The sequence below is a fragment of the Crinia signifera genome, chromosome 2 (assembly GCF_055691185.1).
Source record: "Crinia signifera chromosome 2, ASM5569118v1, whole genome shotgun sequence".
NCBI lineage: Eukaryota > Metazoa > Chordata > Amphibia > Anura > Myobatrachidae > Crinia > Crinia signifera.
The window spans coordinates 77,608,814-77,626,563 of record NC_139218.1 but is presented as its reverse complement, the minus strand read 5'-3'; the positions used below and the strand labels follow the sequence as shown (position 1 = coordinate 77,626,563).

At 42.1% G+C, this 17,750-nt stretch overlaps 1 protein-coding gene across 4 annotated transcripts in view; it reads right to left on the bottom strand.

The window, feature by feature from the left end:
- Positions 1 to 17,750, bottom strand: part of FANCB (FA complementation group B) — a 60,943-nt gene that overhangs the window by 29,447 nt on the left and 13,746 nt on the right. For all 4 annotated transcript variants that reach the window (XM_083172457.1, XM_083172456.1, XM_083172455.1 and 1 more), the window contains 3 exons: positions 11,878 to 11,964; positions 6,254 to 6,382; positions 3,452 to 3,618 (listed from right to left, as the gene is read on the bottom strand). In XM_083172457.1, coding sequence (XP_083028583.1) covers positions 3,452 to 3,618; positions 6,254 to 6,382; positions 11,878 to 11,964 — 383 coding nt within the window. The remainder of the gene's footprint in view (positions 1 to 3,451; positions 3,619 to 6,253; positions 6,383 to 11,877; positions 11,965 to 17,750) is intronic.

Below are 17,750 nucleotides of genomic sequence, written 5' to 3'. Positions count from 1 at the left end.
CCCAAGAAATCAACTTAGGGGATCACAACATTAACAGGATAGAGAAAGGTCACGGGATAGGATTCAGTACAGAAGGACACCCCCAGACTGGAGAAGGAGGAATGATTGGTACAGAAACGATCGCCAAGATGATTCCACCCATTGAAAACATAGAGAAGATCGAGGAAGAATATACAGAAAAAATTATAGAGGAAACCATGATCCAAAAGAAAATATTGAAACCCACAATAGATTTGAACCATTAAGAAATTTTTGTTTCAAAACTCCAGAGTGGGTTTTTTAGGACAGGGGATGGGAACCAATTACATAAGATAACACATCACCACAAAAAGAGGAAAAAGAGGGGGAAAATCTAAGATCTCTAAAATAAGGAGAAAAAAGAATAGAATGAAGAAAGCAGAAATAAAAAGATTAGAAACAAACAACGTCAACCCCAACCCAACAGATGGAAAAGTGAAGATTTTTAATCTAAGCACACATATCCTAAATGCACAGAAAAGAGCAGTCCTGGAAAAAGGATCAAAATATGCTCCGGCCAATAAAATTGATGAATTCAAACTTTTTGTGGACATCCAAAAATATATACGAAAGCTAACACTTAAAAAATTCTTCATTATGAAAGATAATGAGAAGATAGAAGGAGAAGAAGAGGAAACATTTCATACCATCAGTCAATTCCGACCAACATCAACTTTCTTCCCTGCACTTGTTAAGGGAAGTTTTTTGGATGTTTTTGCGGCTTGATGAATTGAAAGACGTAAGGAAACAGAAAATAAAATTCAACCTCACTCATAAAGAAAGGCTGGCTTTAGATTCCTTGAAGAAGAATGATGACATCATTATAAAGCCAGCTGACAAGGGGGGGGGGGGGGGGGTAGTGATCATGAATACCACTGACTACACGGATGAAGTAATGAGGCAACGTAATGACAACACTACATATAAAAAACTTAGAAAGGATCCAACTGTGGAATACATGAAATCGCTAGAAAGTCTAGTGAAGAAATATGAGGGAAACAACACTCTGAATTTAAATGAATTAAAATTTATTATCATGGAAAATCCTCAAATACCAGCAATATATGTACTGCCAAAAGTGCATAAAGATCCAGTGAAACCCCCTGGACGTCCTATAGTCTCGGGGGTAGACTCATTAACTGCATATTTGTCGGAACTTATTGATCATCATTTACAACCACTGATATTACAGAATAGATCACACCTAAAGGACACGAGAGACGTCATCAATAAATTAAATTCAATAAAATGGGAAAAAGGATATATTTTAGTGAGCGCAGATGTGAGCTCACTATACACCATCATACAACACTCTGATGGCATTGCAGCGGTGGGAGAATCCCTAAGAACATCCTCTTTAAGCACATCCCTACAAGAATTTTTATTGGAGGGAATACCCTACATTTTAGAACATAACTATTTTATCTTCAAAGGCACCGCAATGGGCACCAAATTTGCCCCCAGTTATGCAAATTTATTTATGGGTTGTTGGGAAGAAAAATATGTTTGGAACAACAACCCATATGGGGCAAACCTGGTGTCCTGGTATCGATATATTGATAATATTTTATTTATATGGAGTGGCAATCCAGAAGAATTGGATCTTTTTTGTACTTTTTTAAATGATAACCCTTTTAATATTAAATTGATTTTTAATATTGATACCAGTACCATACATTTTTTAGATCTTACCATTTTTATCAAAGATGACAAAATCTGTACAAAGACATATCAAAAACCTACAGATTCATTGTCATACATACAAGCAGATAGTTGCCACCATAAAAATTGGCTGAATGGTATTCCAGGAGGCCAGTTCAAGCAAATCAGAGGAAATTGTACAGAAAAGCAAAGATTTGAAGAACAATCAGTGGCAATGAAGGAAGCATTTACAGCTTGTGGATATGAAGGACGAAGCATAGAATCAGGTTTGGAGCAAGCAAAAAACATCGAAAGGGAAGATCTACTCCAACCGGGAGAAAGGAATAACAGCAAAAATAATGAGAAAATGAAATTGGCGTTCATCACACAATATAACTCCCAACACCGAGAAATAGAAAGAGCATTCAAAAGGAATTAGTCCATCTTAAAACAAGACCTGGTTTTGGGAGAATGTTTACCCAATAATCCCATCCATGTTTACAGCAAATCAAATAATATAAAAAACAAACTTGTCCGAAGTCTTTTCCCAACAGACGCAATCAGACAAAGTTACAATCGCTCAATTGGTTTTTATAGGTGAGGAATGTGCATAGGGTGTCGCAAAATATCAAGTCAGAACCAATCAAAGTTCGAATCAATTGAGATAAATGAGCAAAGTGCAATAATAAAAGAATTTATTACTTGCAACACTGCAAATGTAGTATATACCATCAAATGTATTTAAACCGAGACTGCAGAGAGAGAAGACACACCTTGAAAAAGATCCAGGGAAGGATCGAAACGCGTTGGTGGAGTCTCTCTCTGCATATCCCTAGAGACCAGCAAACTGGTAGGACGGAAAAGCCTGGATGTGAATGTGTTTAGAGTGACGGGGCTCCTTTCTGTTCACACATATTATACCACCATCTCCAGGTCTGACCGGTCCTACACAGGGAGGCGGCTCTAAGGTGGATTTTACAGGAGGATATTTTTGTTTTATATAAAAAATTTGTCAATAAAGGTTACTATTTTATATAAGTACCTTTGTGGAATCAGTACTGTCAGTTGCCGAGCTATCGTTTTGGTAAAAGGGAGGAGGAGAACGAGGAGTAAAGACCCACCTGACAGGCGCTTTAAATCCGTTTCTGAGTGAGTAATTGGATTAGGGGTATCCAACCCCGAAATATTTTTTTATTTCACGGAATTAAGATACACTTCATGTGATGTGATACATGCCTCTATAGATTATATACATTGTGAGTGCTTCTCAAAGGGGGCAACCCCTGAAAACTTGGCTGTCTAATATCTTGGATTGTTAGCACAGAATAACCTATTTATTAGTCTAAAAATCCAACAGTATTACACGAGGGCAGTTGCTCTCTCTCTCTCTCTCTCTTATCATTGCATGTACTGGCACCAATTAAAGTGAAGTAAGGAGAGACATCAGGACTGAACATCTGAACAGGGGAGTATCAGTCTCATTTTATTCACTTCACATATTTATTTGAGATACCTATTTTCCACAAAGTCTTAAAATATAGGGATATTTTGGTGGTATCCCTCATCTCAAAAGAATACAGGCAGCTTTTTTTGCGCAGACAAGTAGAACCCCATTATTTAAAAAAGTTTGAGAAAAACGCCGGACGGCTCCTCTGAAGATTAATCCATAGCAATGCGGTGTGTGTGCACCTTCCCAATGCCAGTCCATGTCTAAAACCCTTCTCCAACATACTACAAATGTGATGTAGATCAGCTCTGACCCATTTTTGAGTATAATAAATGGCTTACTTACATGTCTATGGAATCTTTCAGCTTCACACCAACCACTAGGAAGTCATCAATCACCCGTTGCCAGATTTTTTCAACAAAACACTCAGAGTCTACAGATGAAGAACATTTTTCTGCCGCAGATGGATAGTGACAGTTGTCTCCATCATCCAACAAAGAAACCAGACACTCCTTGTTATAAAAGACACAAAATAAACGGTACAGTATTACAGATTTACTTATAAGGCTTTAACTGTGTTCATGTATGTGGGGCAAGGACCAAAAAAAATGCTACTTTGTTATGTAGTTATCACCTATTTATATAAAGCAAAGGTTATGTACTGACATGTCTTCCATTCTTTACTTGCAAATATAGTCCTAGCAACCTATTTTTCAAACTTGCCCTTTGTGTCTTTTAGTGTAAAATAAAGAGGTGTCCATGAAATATGATGGTTACTTTAAATCAGGGTTTTAATGTTTTTGGTCTGTTAAAAAAGTGTGTACAATACGGTTACATATTAAGGGGGTTATTCTGGTTGGTTTGCAAAAGCAAATTCCTGCACATTGTTACATCTGCCCCACCTGCAGTGCACATGGTTTTGTCCATTAAAGAAGGAATTTGCTTTCACAATCCAACCAGAATAACCCCCTAAGTCTTATTTACTGCTGTCTAGACAGTGTACAATTCTGAATTTGAATGTATTACAACTGAAATTCCATGAACTTTTTGGTTCTGATACTCTACCTGGGTAACATTTAGAAAGACATTCAACATTTCCCATTATTTCCGAAAATCGGAAATAATGGGATTTGATTACTCAATCTCAGCCATTTTCACCAGGGAAACAGCCCGGACTTGCGTCTGCAGATCCGGCTCTTTGAAAAGCCAAATCTACTTTCGCGGGAACGGACACTAAATTTTCTAATAAGTGGATTCACGGATCCACCTTTTTTCAGATTTTTTTCTGAAAGTTGGAAAAAATGTAAATGATTGAATAGGTGGAATGCAAATTCCATCTATTCTGTGTTGAAACGACTGCTATTCAGCCGAGATTGAATACCCCCCTTAGGGGAATTTTTTTTTCTGCAATAGTTCACCACAGGCTAATTGATCGCCCGGGGTTATTTAACTAAATCCAAAATCAGCCAAACCACTGCACTTATCAGAGATTTTGTTTCATGTCTGAACAGATGCAAAAAAAAATCCTAGTGCCCTTGGTGGATGAACTTTTACGGATTCTATGTGTTAATCCCCGTTAAACACATTAAGGTTGTTAAAAAGGGAATCGGATAAAAAATGACCCCAGGTAAAAAAGCCTGACACTTACACCTCTTTTTTCACGCCCTGTTAACTAAATGGGGCTAACTGAACTCTCCCTGAAGGTGCCCATATACGGTGCAAGGCACACCGTGCATTTTAAACTAGATCACATCGCATCTAGTTCAAAACGCATGCGATGTGAAAGCACCGTGTGTTTTCAACTAGATGTGATGCAATGTAATTCAAAAAGTACAGGCAAAACCTACTATGTGCTGTACGATTGGATTTGCGCGGGAGCACGTATCGCAACCATACATCGCACCTTGTATGGGCACCTTGAGATAAATCTGGAAGCCTAGGAAGAGGATCGTCATCAAGCTACAATAAATATGTAGGCTCTTTGGTGTGGCAATGTTCTTTAAAGTATAACATCTACAAAAAAAATCTAAAGGTACTTATTTCCTATCTGGGCGCCCGCTACGTTAATTGCACACCATGCTATTCTCCGTATAAAAATCGGATCGCATCGCATCGGATACCACAAATGCACATACACGATATTGAACGACGCGATGCGATCCGATTTCGTTCCCGCTTTTATGGTTGGCCCATAGGATGGCCCATCTGTAACACTACTGTATTTATTTACCCTTCAAAGCCCTCCCCTTGTCACATCTGCACAGAAACACAGTCTTGACGTCAACCCGAAGCGTGGCGAGCGCAGCGAGCCCCGCGAGGGGCGGCGGTACGCGTCCTCCGACTTTTTCATACCCCCACTATCCACGTCGGCGTGGAGTTGAGAATAGAATAGTGTGGCGAGCCCGAAGCGTGGCGAGCGCAGCGAGCCCCGCGAGGGGACGCGGATACTTCACAGGTATCCGTGTCCCCTTGCGGGCTTCACAGGTATCCGCGTCCCCACGCGGGGCTCGCTGCGCTCGCCACGCTTCGGGCTCGGTGGCTCGCTGCGCTCGCCACACTATTCTATTCTCAACTCCATGCCAACGTGGATAGTGGGGGTATGAAAAAGTCGGAGGACGCGTACCGCTGCGCTCGCCACGCTTCGGGTTGACGTCAATACTGGGGTGGCGTTAACAATGGAGGCGCATTTTAAACCATCAGGGGGGGTTTCCTATACAAATCGTGGGTTTACGGGGTTATTACATTGAAATCAATGTAAAATCGGGTCTCAGGGACCATTTAACATTGATTGCAATGTAAAAATCAGGTTCATCGCGTCACCGCATGCGATGCGATCCGATTTAAAATGAAATCGGATCGGATCGGATAGCATCGTATGCCATCGTACATCATCGAGTACCGAATCCGATGCGATGCGATCCGATTTCATTACGGTGCCGTACGTAGAAAACCTGGGCGCCCAGATAGGAAACAAGTACCAATCTAAAAGTTTTGGGTGGAGCTCGATTAGGTGAGAGGACATTACAAGATATTAAATTCTACTTTAACTATAAGCCATTCTTTAAAAAGAAACAGTGATGGTCATTGCAAAACTGGTGGCATCAAATTGTTTTGCCAAGCATTAGGCATTGATAATTATTACATTACCTTTCTGTCAGAGTGCACCAATGTCTCCATGCCCAGGGACATGCCTATTAATGCGTCACATGATGATTTAATCACTCTGTCTTGGACCTGTAAATGGTTTTGCAGTTCATCAAGTGAATGCAAACTAGTCTGTAAGAAAAGCAGATTGAAGACATGGCAATAAGATCCTCTGGAATAATAGACAAAGTTTTATAGTTAAAATGTACAGAGAATCTACTTTATACTATGGGTCAACTTATCTGCCTGCAAGCAAAATAAAAATCCGCAATATATATTCTCTGGAAAAACCTGCCACCTTACCAAGTGGTTTTTTATAGCTCATGCATATCCTTAATTGACCTTATCTACGCTCTGGTCATCTCTAGACTGGACTACTGTAATCTCCTATGTGGAATTCCTGACATATGTCTCTCTCTCTACTCCAATGTATTCTCAATGCTGCAGCTAATCTTCCTCGCCAAAAGCACTATATCCACCTCACATCTTCTACAAACCCCTCACTGGCTTCCCTTCCCTTTGCGAATCCAATTCAAGCTTCTCACACTCACTTTACATCTCTGACCTCATCCTATTTGCTATGCTAATACATGCCACCTCACCTGCCTACTGATTACTTCTTCCCAAGCCTACCTCCATATGACTTTTTACATGCTTCTCTCTTTCTCTGGAATTTTCTACCTCTCTCCCTCAGATTTTCCACCTCCCTACAATATTTCAAATGGGCTCTCAAGACCCACATCTTCACCAAACCCAGTCAAATCTCATCCTAACCCTCTGTACCAAGCTCACTGTGTCACTCCTGTCTGTCTGCACCTCCCTTTTTAGAATGTAAGCTCTCGTGAGCAGGACTCTCTTTCCTCATGTGCTTTTCCTTCTATTACTTAAACCATCTTTGAGGGCACCAAATTCTGCCATTTTCTGCCATGCTGATAATTATTTCAGTGTTGTTTGCTGATGCAGCTATGTTTATGTACCAAATACTTGTCTTCTATTGCATTCAAATGTAACTCACTATTTTGGTTATTTGTTAATACTCTCTGAACGGGACGATGCAGATCTCTTGCGGTACCATATAAATAAAAGATAATAATAGCCTGGCAATAGATCTACAGACATGGACAAAGTTGTTGCTACCTTTAAAGCTCTTTGAAAAAATGCTTCATTCCTCCTTGAAAGTACAGAAATGAAAAGCTGTTGCTCACGAATAACAGTACATGCATGCCATTGCTATGTCATAGCACCCACAGCACTCGCACACAGAAGTCTGGATGGGGGGGCGTGGAGAGGCGGGCCATGGAATTTGTCTATGGGAATGCCTAGCGTTTCATGGGCATTCCATGAGAACGCTGGGTGCTCCCATGGTAATTCCTCGATGACGTGGGTGCGGGGGGCAAGCAGCCCCACCCTGTCCTCGCACAGAGTGTCCGCAGATCAGAGACACCATAGAGGTGTCTCAGATCTGCGAGCGCTGAAGAAATCATTTGATGGTTGCCTACCATCGAATGATTTCTCTCCGCACACAAGGCTGCGAATGGATGAAATTCGCAGCCTTGCGTGCCAAGCAGAATAAGGACCAAAGTGCCCATACACACTGCGCACATCCCATTGCACAGCTCACAAAGTATGTTCTGCGATGCGATCTAGTCCATAACGCATACAATATTTGTACCTTTAGTGTGAAACATATGAATTATTGCTTGTTCTCCAAACATATTCTAAAATGGTCAGGACAGAAATTTCTGTACCCCTAAGAAAAGATAATAATAGGATTATAGTCTTCTAATCAGTCATTTAGCCTATTAACTCTAGAAAGAAAAGTAGTCACTCTGCTGTTTGGTACCATCATGTGCACCATACTGAACATGCACCAGAGAAAGCAAAGGTGAGAGTTGCCAGCGAATATCACAGAGAAAATGATAAACAAGTCTCGAAAACGTTTTCAAGCAACGTGATGTACCTGTAATTACAGACTCATATATTATTGATGTTTAAAGACCATGGGACTGTAGCCTACCTCACTAGACTTGGCTACAATAGTAAAATCAACACCAGAAGGGTTGTGAGAATGGTAGAAAATAAGCAAAGCAAAGCAACTTCCAAAAGGAAACAAGCTGAATTCCAAGGTGTGCCTGATTGCACCATCCAACACTTTTTGCACAACAGTGGTTCAATGGAAAAAGACCCAACAGGACTTCATATTTCAAAACACAACATAAAAAAAGCCAGAATGAAGTTTGCTAAAATGTATATAGAAAGACCCCAAAGGTTGTGGAAGAGGGTCATTTCGATCTAGAAGTCAATCCTGGAGCTTTTTGGCAAGTCACAATAGCTCTAAGGCACAGACAAAAATGAAGCTGTAAAATAATAGAATACCCTACCCACTGAGAAATATGGAAAAGCTTTGGTTTTGCTGCATCTGCCACGAGGCGCCTTGTATCTAGAAAAGGCACAATGAAATGTTATGAGTGTGTCTGGAGAAAAACATACTGCCCAGTGTCAGAAATCTCTGTAGACACAGGTCATGGGTCCTCCAACAGGATATTGACCAAAACACACAGCTACATGCACCCACGAACGGATAACAACAAAGCATTGGACTATTCAGAACTGGCCTTCTATCTATCTGAATCCTATGGAACATCTATGAAAAGAGCATGCAGTCTGGAGAAGGCACCCCATCAAACCTGAGATGGCTGGAAGAGGGGCCAAGCAGAAGTCTCACTGAGAGCTACAGAAATTGCTTCATTGCATTGATTTCCTCTAAATGTTGCAACACCGAACACTGGATTAATGGTCACAATTTTTTACATTTTAATTTTTTATATAAAGTAGTCTGTTGAATCAAATACAACATCTGATTTCTACTAAATATAGATTACATAGCCATAGGTTTCACTAACTTTATCAGTTGCACATTATTCCAGAGAAAAATATAGGGTCTTCTTTTATCGTGGATGGGTACCAATTAAATTTGCCCATGTTTATACCACCTATATTGACATTTTAAGTATTACATTAACCCTTTCAGTGGCAATGTTGCTGTGAGAGATGTGCAAAATATCTGCTAAAAATGCCAGGGCCGTAGTCCAGGAATATGAATCACTTTAGTTTTTGCCGACAAATGATCTGAAGTCAAGTAATTGAAGGTTAGTTAATTATTGTGGCAAAAAAAATCCTCGCTGGTATATTTAGCGGATATTCTCTTACAACAACATTGGCAATCAAAGGGTTCATTTCAAAGGATTGTGACTATGGAGAATTAACAGAATTCCTAAAAAGGGGCTTGGCCGCGAGATATCGGTGACCTGCGGCTGGGAGCTCGACAATCCACGTCCGTTTTTCGGCAGAACGGGCCCCGACGCTATTTTCCCCATCAGGAACAGCGGTGGGAGATTGAAAACCCTCTATATCAGGGACCAAAACTACAATAGATGACACAAGCTTATGTTCAAGCGGTGTGTTATGTGCTAACAATATGTCTCAGCCACATACAGTTGGACATCTACAGTTCTTATGAATTCCAAAACACGTATGGGCATCCATCTCTGTAGCTTTTAGATCTCTCGCTACAAGAGGCAGCGAACCATTATGGTGGAGCAGGTGGATATACAATAATGGATGACTTGTCTTGTCACACACATGTGTCGTAATTTAATCATTAAATCAGCTGAATGTGGGTATATGTTTAATATATATTTATGAATTTGCCTGCATTTACACTGTACTATATTGTTACTGATAACGTTCAGTGACGTCACCCGCTGAATATGCAGTTGTTGACAATATAGGCAGATTTGACCTTATGTTAAGAAGACAGGAGGGTCCATTAATGACTTGCGGAAGAGTGCATTGTTAAGGATATACTGTAGTGATTATTACACACTCGAAGTGCACGATAATATTGTTAACAATATCGTTATCGTGCCGCTTAAAAATATCTTCTAGTGTGCGCACACCTTAATATTACATCAAACGTTTTCTAGCTGGATTAGGTTCCAGGCAGTATTGTTATACCTCCCTCTGTTTCCTGGTTCAGCAGTATGATGCTCACAAATGCCCAGAGTATCCATGTATTCAGCTAGTATACAGCTACCTCCTCAGGGAGAATTTTGCACCCTAGTAGATGTACCATGTGAAAATCCATTTGGTTCTTTGAAAAAGAAATACATTCATTCAAAAGTAGCCAGATGATTCTCAAATGTCTAACAGCATACACTCTGCATAACAGAACATATTGGTAAACATTTTTAATTGAAAAAGAGATGCTGCTTAAAACTTAACTTCTTCACTCAGAATTCATTACGGTTTCCCTTTTTCCCATTTATTTCCACTCCTAACCCAAACATCCAATGTCTGCCTCATTTATTGCTGTTGCAATAAATAATGAATAACACCCAGATACCCCTTTCACATTGCAAATACCAGGTTGCACTCATGATTTGGACATGGGTCCGTCCCGGGAGCGACCTGGTATTTGCGAGGTGCAGGCTCCCGACAGTGGGTCGCTGACATTAGTTTGGGACAGGATGGAGCGGCGGCGCATCATCAGGGGGAAGGGGAGAAGGCATCACCATAGTGGGAGCTGGACCCTTCTTTTAACCTGGGTCGGAATGCCGGGGTGCTGAACATGGGAAATTAAAAAAGCCCTTTCACACTGCACGGATTGATCCGGCAAAAACCAAGACTATTTTTGCCATGTAAACGGGGTATCAGTTGATGAGTGCAGTAGGCTGAAGCAAAATGTAATGTCCACAATTGCAATGATCACTAAACCAAGCCTGGACAACCTGTGGCTCTCCAGCTGTTGTAAATCTACAAGTCCCAGCATGCCCTCCCACAGTTTCACGAATATGGAATGTTGAATGTCTGGAAGAGCATGCTGGGATGCGTACTTTCAGAGCAACAGGTTGGTCAGGCTTAAAATATTTTAACAGTCTTTATATGAAAGAACCCATCATTACTGTCTCAATAAACGTAGGCTATATACTGCTAACAATTCCTGACACATACAGGATATAGGGGACAGATAAAATACAGCAAATGACATAAAATAAGGGTTAGGCCTACAGACAAGCCGCTTTCATATTCCTGAATTTGGTATGGCTGACAATGTCTAGGTAGATAGTAAACATGCACTACAGATGGACAGGCACGAGCAAATGTCTCACACGCACACGAGTCCCATTGCTGTGAATGGGGCAAGCGAGCATCTCAAATGCACGCGCGCCCAATTCTTAGCTTGTCTCTGTGAGCGGCGCGCCGAGACGGGACACCTTTGGGATGGATAGGTCATCCACTGGCAAAAGGTCGACACGGTTTAAAAGTAGACATGGCAATAGTCAACATGCGTTTTTCATGATTATTTACATTTTTGGGACCTTTTATGCTTTGCCAACCATGTGGATTCCAAATGGGAAGCATGGCGAGCAAAGTGCTACACTAATTGGGGGTCCACGTGCTCAGGTGTTGCCACTGACACAAAAAAACCTGAAAAATTCTTATTGACCTTTTCATGTGTCTACCTTTTGCTTTTGTCATTGTCGACTTAGTGCATGTCAATTATTTGGTAGCCAAACCACACCCCCTGAATTTGAAGACAGGATGGAAGAGTATTTATTACTAACCTGTAATCTGGCTTCAAGTGTCTTTATCATTAGAAAATGATTTTCCTGGAACTGATTATCAATAACTTTATCATCCGTTCCATCAGCCTGAAATGAAAAAAAAAAAATTATTTTCAAAAGCTAAAAATATAAAAAATATATATTTTTAAAAAACATTGTGAAATAATCAGATATCTGACAATTGAAATATTCCAAATAGATCAAGTAGAATATTAAGAGAAACTCTTCTAGTGCAGGGCATTTTTTTTTTTTGCAAAAATGTGTCCTATTTGCAATGCAACGTAACTAGTACTGTTGGCATCTCAATCGTAAGTATGCTGAGGAGACTTAGGATTAGGCTGCATGGATACACTAAGGCAGTAGAGGGAGGATTAAGGTTGGTCTACGGAGGGAAGTTGGTACTTGTTTCCTAGCACGGCGTGGGCTATTCTGCGTAGGAAAATCGCATGTGATGTCCATATTAAGTGCACAGAAGTGCTTATACAATGAAATATCGCATAGGATCGCATGGCACCAGATGCGATGCACCCACGCCATGTGATGTGATGGGTGCTTAATATGCCATTGCGTCACCCCCAGTATCCACGCCACCCCGAAGCGTGGCGAGTGCAGCGAGCCCTGTGAGGGGCGGCGGAACGTGTCCTCCAACCTTTTCATACCCCCACTATACACGTCGGCGTGGAGTTGATTTTATATAGCGTGGTGAGCGCAGCTGTTGTGGCAAAATTCTTCCAGCATTATTTTTTCTTTTGACAAACAATGTCTCATCACCCACCGATGCACCGCTGTGGCTGTGCCATGACATCTAGGGCACATGCCTCCCTGACCCAGCGGTTGTACAGCACTGTGGTCTTCTTGGAGATATGGAGCTGCTGTGCACAATACTCCACAGACGTCATCTCCTGTGCCCACGAGTACAGGAACCGTACCAATGTGAGAAACAGTAACCGGCAGCCAGGGAACCATTGCGCCGCTCGCAAACTGTGTCTATGGCTATCGCCACATCGCCTCCTTAACTGCAAGGCGCATCGTGTGCCCATTTGCACAATTCGCTGCGACTGGGAGAAGTCCATGGTCCTGAAAGAACTTAATCGCCTCCTCTTCTGACTGAGGCAACATGAAGATATCCAATGATGCTGCCATATCAATAGATTTAATACCAATTTAATAGCGTATATCGATACAACAGCAGAAGCTCTGAGTGATGCGTCCACTAGTCACAGAAAATCACCTCAGAGTTATTTCTGAGAGAATCCAATAGGGGGCGGGAATGTCAGTGAGCGTGAACGTGAACAGTACTGAAATCGCATCGCATGTCACTATATAACGGCATGCGATGCGATTTCACTACGTTAGCGTACATAGAAAATCTGGGCGCCTTGCTAGGAAACAAGTACCGGGAAGTTTAGGGTTAGGCAGCAGAAGGGGGGGGGAGGGGGGGTGAGGTTAGGGTTAGAATTTGGGAAGTTTAGACACTAAGGCAGTGATGGCTAACCTTTTCAGCTTGGTATGTTGAAAATCGCAAAAAAAAATGTAGTATTCCTCAAGTCGTGTGTCACTTCAAGAAATATCAATAATTTGGTGATATTTGCAGCCAATATACATATGCCACACACCGTGATGCCCATTATAACTATGCCATACACCATGATGCTCATTATACATATGCCATACACCTTGATGCAAATTATACATATGCCACACACCGTGATGCCTATTATACTTCAGCCCCATACTGTAGTGTCCCCATCCCAGAGTGGAGGGGTGCAGCATTACGGAACAGGCAGGGTCAGGGACACAGTGAGTAGGAGCGGCAGCGTGCAGAGCCGGGTGGGCGGCGGCCGCGTACAGAGCGGGTCGGGCAGTGACTGCTGCAGTGGGGACTGGAGGACAAACATTTGAGCCAGCAGAGCTCTACGCAAAAACACCGCTACCGGTGCTGTGCACTCACCAGGGCAGTCCCAGCTCCTAGGCCACTGGCACTCCGTCGCCCGTGACCCGGCTGTCGGCATTGGCGTCTCCTGTTGTTAGGGAAGGCTTGCTCTGCTCCCTCCAGCTGATGGGCGATGCTCACCTCTGTCTCCTTCCAGTTGCAACATGCGTGCTGGCTTAGCCGCTTCCCTTTTGCACTTCTCGGTTTTTACTAAACACCGGTTGGTCAGACACTGGTCAGTCAAAGTGCCTTGGCGTGTCACGAGTGACACGCATGTCATAGGTTAGCCATCACAGCACGCAGTGCTGATTGCTCACCAACACAGCTCGCGGGTCAGTATTCAACTCACCACCCTGCCCCCACCATTTCCACCTCGCTGGGTTTTTACAACGAGGTGGAAAGGGCATGTGTGGCCGCAAAAACTGCTAGGCTCGTGGCTAAATGCAGTGGCCTCCCTGCATTAGCCGCGAACCTCGCTGTTTGGGGGAATCCTCGCCATCCTTTGACAGCGAGGATTCCCCCGGAACATTGAATAGGGTGAGCGACCAGCGCAGGGCTTAAACGGTGAGGATGAATTGTTTTCAGCGATCCTCCCCGTAAACAAGCCTCAACGGCCGCATTGAATACACCCCTAAGATGGGAGGGTTAGGCATCAAGGGGGTTTGGTTAGGGTTAGGTTTGGGGGGGGTTGGTTAGGCACTAAGGGGGGCGGGTTAGGGTTATCAATGATTGTCACAAAAAAGAATATGAGCAGTACTGCAGAAGTGCCGACTCTATTTTGAACCTTTGGAGTAGAATATATGGTTTTATAATAGAACCACTGATGGTGTATTCCACCATGGGAGTTATGTAAAAGCTAATAAAATTTATCACAGGATAATTAACCTGTAAGCTGGATTTAACATAATAAATCCTTCAATGGATAGTTGACAGACAACTTATGGACAACATCAGCTGGGGTTAAGCGCTGTGCAGCGGGTGCAGACAGTCACCCCTGCACACAGAGTGCTGACAGGACGCGCTTCTGTCAGCCGCTGCTGCGCTCTTAGTGTGCCTTGCTTCTATTAGAAGCAGCACACTGGTGTAAAAAAAAAAAACCTGCACTAGACTATAGTTAATAAAATAATAAAAACCTAGCTAATCTAGTAAAAAATTCTAGAAAAAAAGCCGGCTGTGCCAGCAGCCGATCAGCAAGGCACCCACTCCTGTGGGCATCTAAAACGAACTGGAGCATCATGGGATGCAGAATGTAAAGAGCCTGCAGCCAGTGGAAAGTTGTCAGCAATAGGTACCTTGGCGGACCCTCCTACATCCCAAGGTTAGCTGTGTCACCGGACTGGACGAAAGATAAATAAGTTATTAGGAGCTTAATAATGTGGCCAATAGCTTATACTATATTGTCTGTGCATTGTCTGTGCAATGTCATGAGATTAATAGAGTAGCAGTTGTAAAGTTATTGTACAATGTAGTGACAAGCCTATAAGGCTCCAATCCTTTGTAGTGTTCTAAACTCATGTCGCCTTTTGTTACTACCTGCAAACACAAAAGCCACGATTCATATAAACATAAATGCTAATATTACTCCTTATGACATAATTCCCATTGGAAAACAAATTGCCTTTAAGAAGAGCTCCTCCTATTCAGGTGTTCATTACCTTTACTTCTAGTAGGCCTAACACATTCTGGGACAAAAGTATGGAGCACATCAGTAATGCACTGATGCCATGTGTGAAAAAGCTTCCAATGAACAGCAACAAAAGGCATAGGGCTTAAGCAGCCCATACACGCTGCGATGCGGGCTGTCCGATGTGTGCTTTGAGGTGCGCGCTCCCGCAGCACCTCATCGCAGAGTACAAAAAGTATGTGCTTGCACATACTTTTTGTAATTTGTTTTCATCACATTGCTTCGCATTGCATGCACAACGCATGCACAGGCAATGCAATGCAATGTGATCCGTGCTAGTTAAGCACGGAACACACGCCCGTATCGGGACGTGTATGGTCGGCATTAGGGAGGAGTATAATACCCCTTTCACACCGCACTTGTTAAATGGTATATTGCCATTTTTTTCACATTTCAAAACATTTAAGGCTGCAGTGGGAAAGCGCATGAGTTGATTTTCCGGTTAAAGATAACCGGTATTTAAAAACGTTTAAAAAGCAGAGTCCTACAGGTTTCAGAGCCGTTTTTTATGCAGTGAGAATGGCTCTGAAACTGTATTTAGTAAAGACAACAGATTACAGACCTGTGATAGGCTGTCCAAAAAAGAGAAGAAACTAACCTGTGGTTAGTGTAGAGCGCTTCCCAAGGTTGCTTAATCAAGAGAGCAGCTGCTTAAGGGAGTAGTCAGCTCCCAACAAAAGGTAAAAATAAATAAATATGGACAGAAAAGCAGCGCTGTCTATTAACACTTTTTAGTTGTTTTATTCATATTTAAAACATGGTAAAATTATGATAAAAGATGCATTGAAAAACAGGATTGGCAAATAAATTGATTGGATCCAATAGGCTGTCCCCTGCATTCTGCCTTGAAACGTGTTCAGGGGATTAAACGGGTTGTGAAAGCGGTATTAGTAATGTCATAGGCTTGTACAGAAAGCACTTATCTGAGTGTAAAGTATGATAGGGGGTGCAGTATAATTTATGATTGTTGAGTGTAATGTAAGCCTTGTGAAGAGATAAAGTGGAGATAAAGCCAATCAACTCCCAACTGCCGTTTTTCAAACATAGCTGATTGGCTTGTGGGTTATCACCTTCCACTATATCTCTTCACAAGTCTCGATACATCTGCCCCAGTGTATGACATTTAAGGCGTTTAAGTATCAAGCAATAAAAACCAGATGATCAATAGAGAAGTTTCCCACAGCAACCAGTTTTGCGGTAGCATTTTTCAAGTCCACTTCTTGCTTAGTGCAACAACTATTTAATTCCTTCATAAATAACTAACCAGGTAGTCTAAACAGTAGGCCCTGGGCATTCATAGGTACGAATTAAAAAAAAATCACAACATGCCCTCCCTGCGGTCCTGCACTATATCACAACATGTTTCCAAGTAAATCACTGTTAAGACAAATCACCAGTCATTCACTGCCTGGCTGAAGGCTGAGAGACAGGTGGAGAGTGCTGCCTCAAAGCTCTGATTGTATGACCACCACCTGTCCCTGCTCGAAGGTCACTAGAATTGTGCGGCCCTGTGCAGCTGCTCAGTGTGCCTATACGTTCAGATGGCGGTGATTTCTAATGATCATTCTCTATGCACACTCTGTTATATTCAAGTTTTTATTTTTAATGTATTATTTATTTGATGGTCTTCTGACCAAAGATACCATTACCAGATAAGTGATATTAGCATTTTGCTTTGTGTTTTGGGTGACACTACACCCTACAGCAGGGGTAGCCAACTCCAGTCCTCGAGAGCTACCTGTACCAACAGTTTACATTTTCCAGACAACCTGCAAAGGCGCACTCATTACTCACTGACACATTTTAAAAGTTCCACAGGTGGAGCCAATTACTTCAATTGTGATTCTGTGAGGAGACATGGAAAACATTAACTGTTGGTAACACTCTAGGACTGGAGTTGGCTACCCCAGCCCTACAGTATCACACTAGCAGGAGCTCACTTTCCACCTTAGTTACAGTTTAACTAGTGTTCGTTCTAGAACCCTGCACCTTTCAAAAATTGTGCAGTTGCTCTTTCCTGCATGGGGTGTCGCTTTCTGCTCTTGTGCTTCTAACAAAGTCTGGTTTGTATCTCATCGCTAACAAACAGACAAGAATGTGCTAGATGCCACAATGCAGAGAGTGACATCTTAGGCAGGAAAGAGGAACTGCATGTTTTAAAAGGTGCAGGGTGCTAGAATGAACACTAGTTAACTTGTGATGTGTTTTCAAGCACATCATTTTATGGATGAAAACCTGACACTCACACACCCGGTG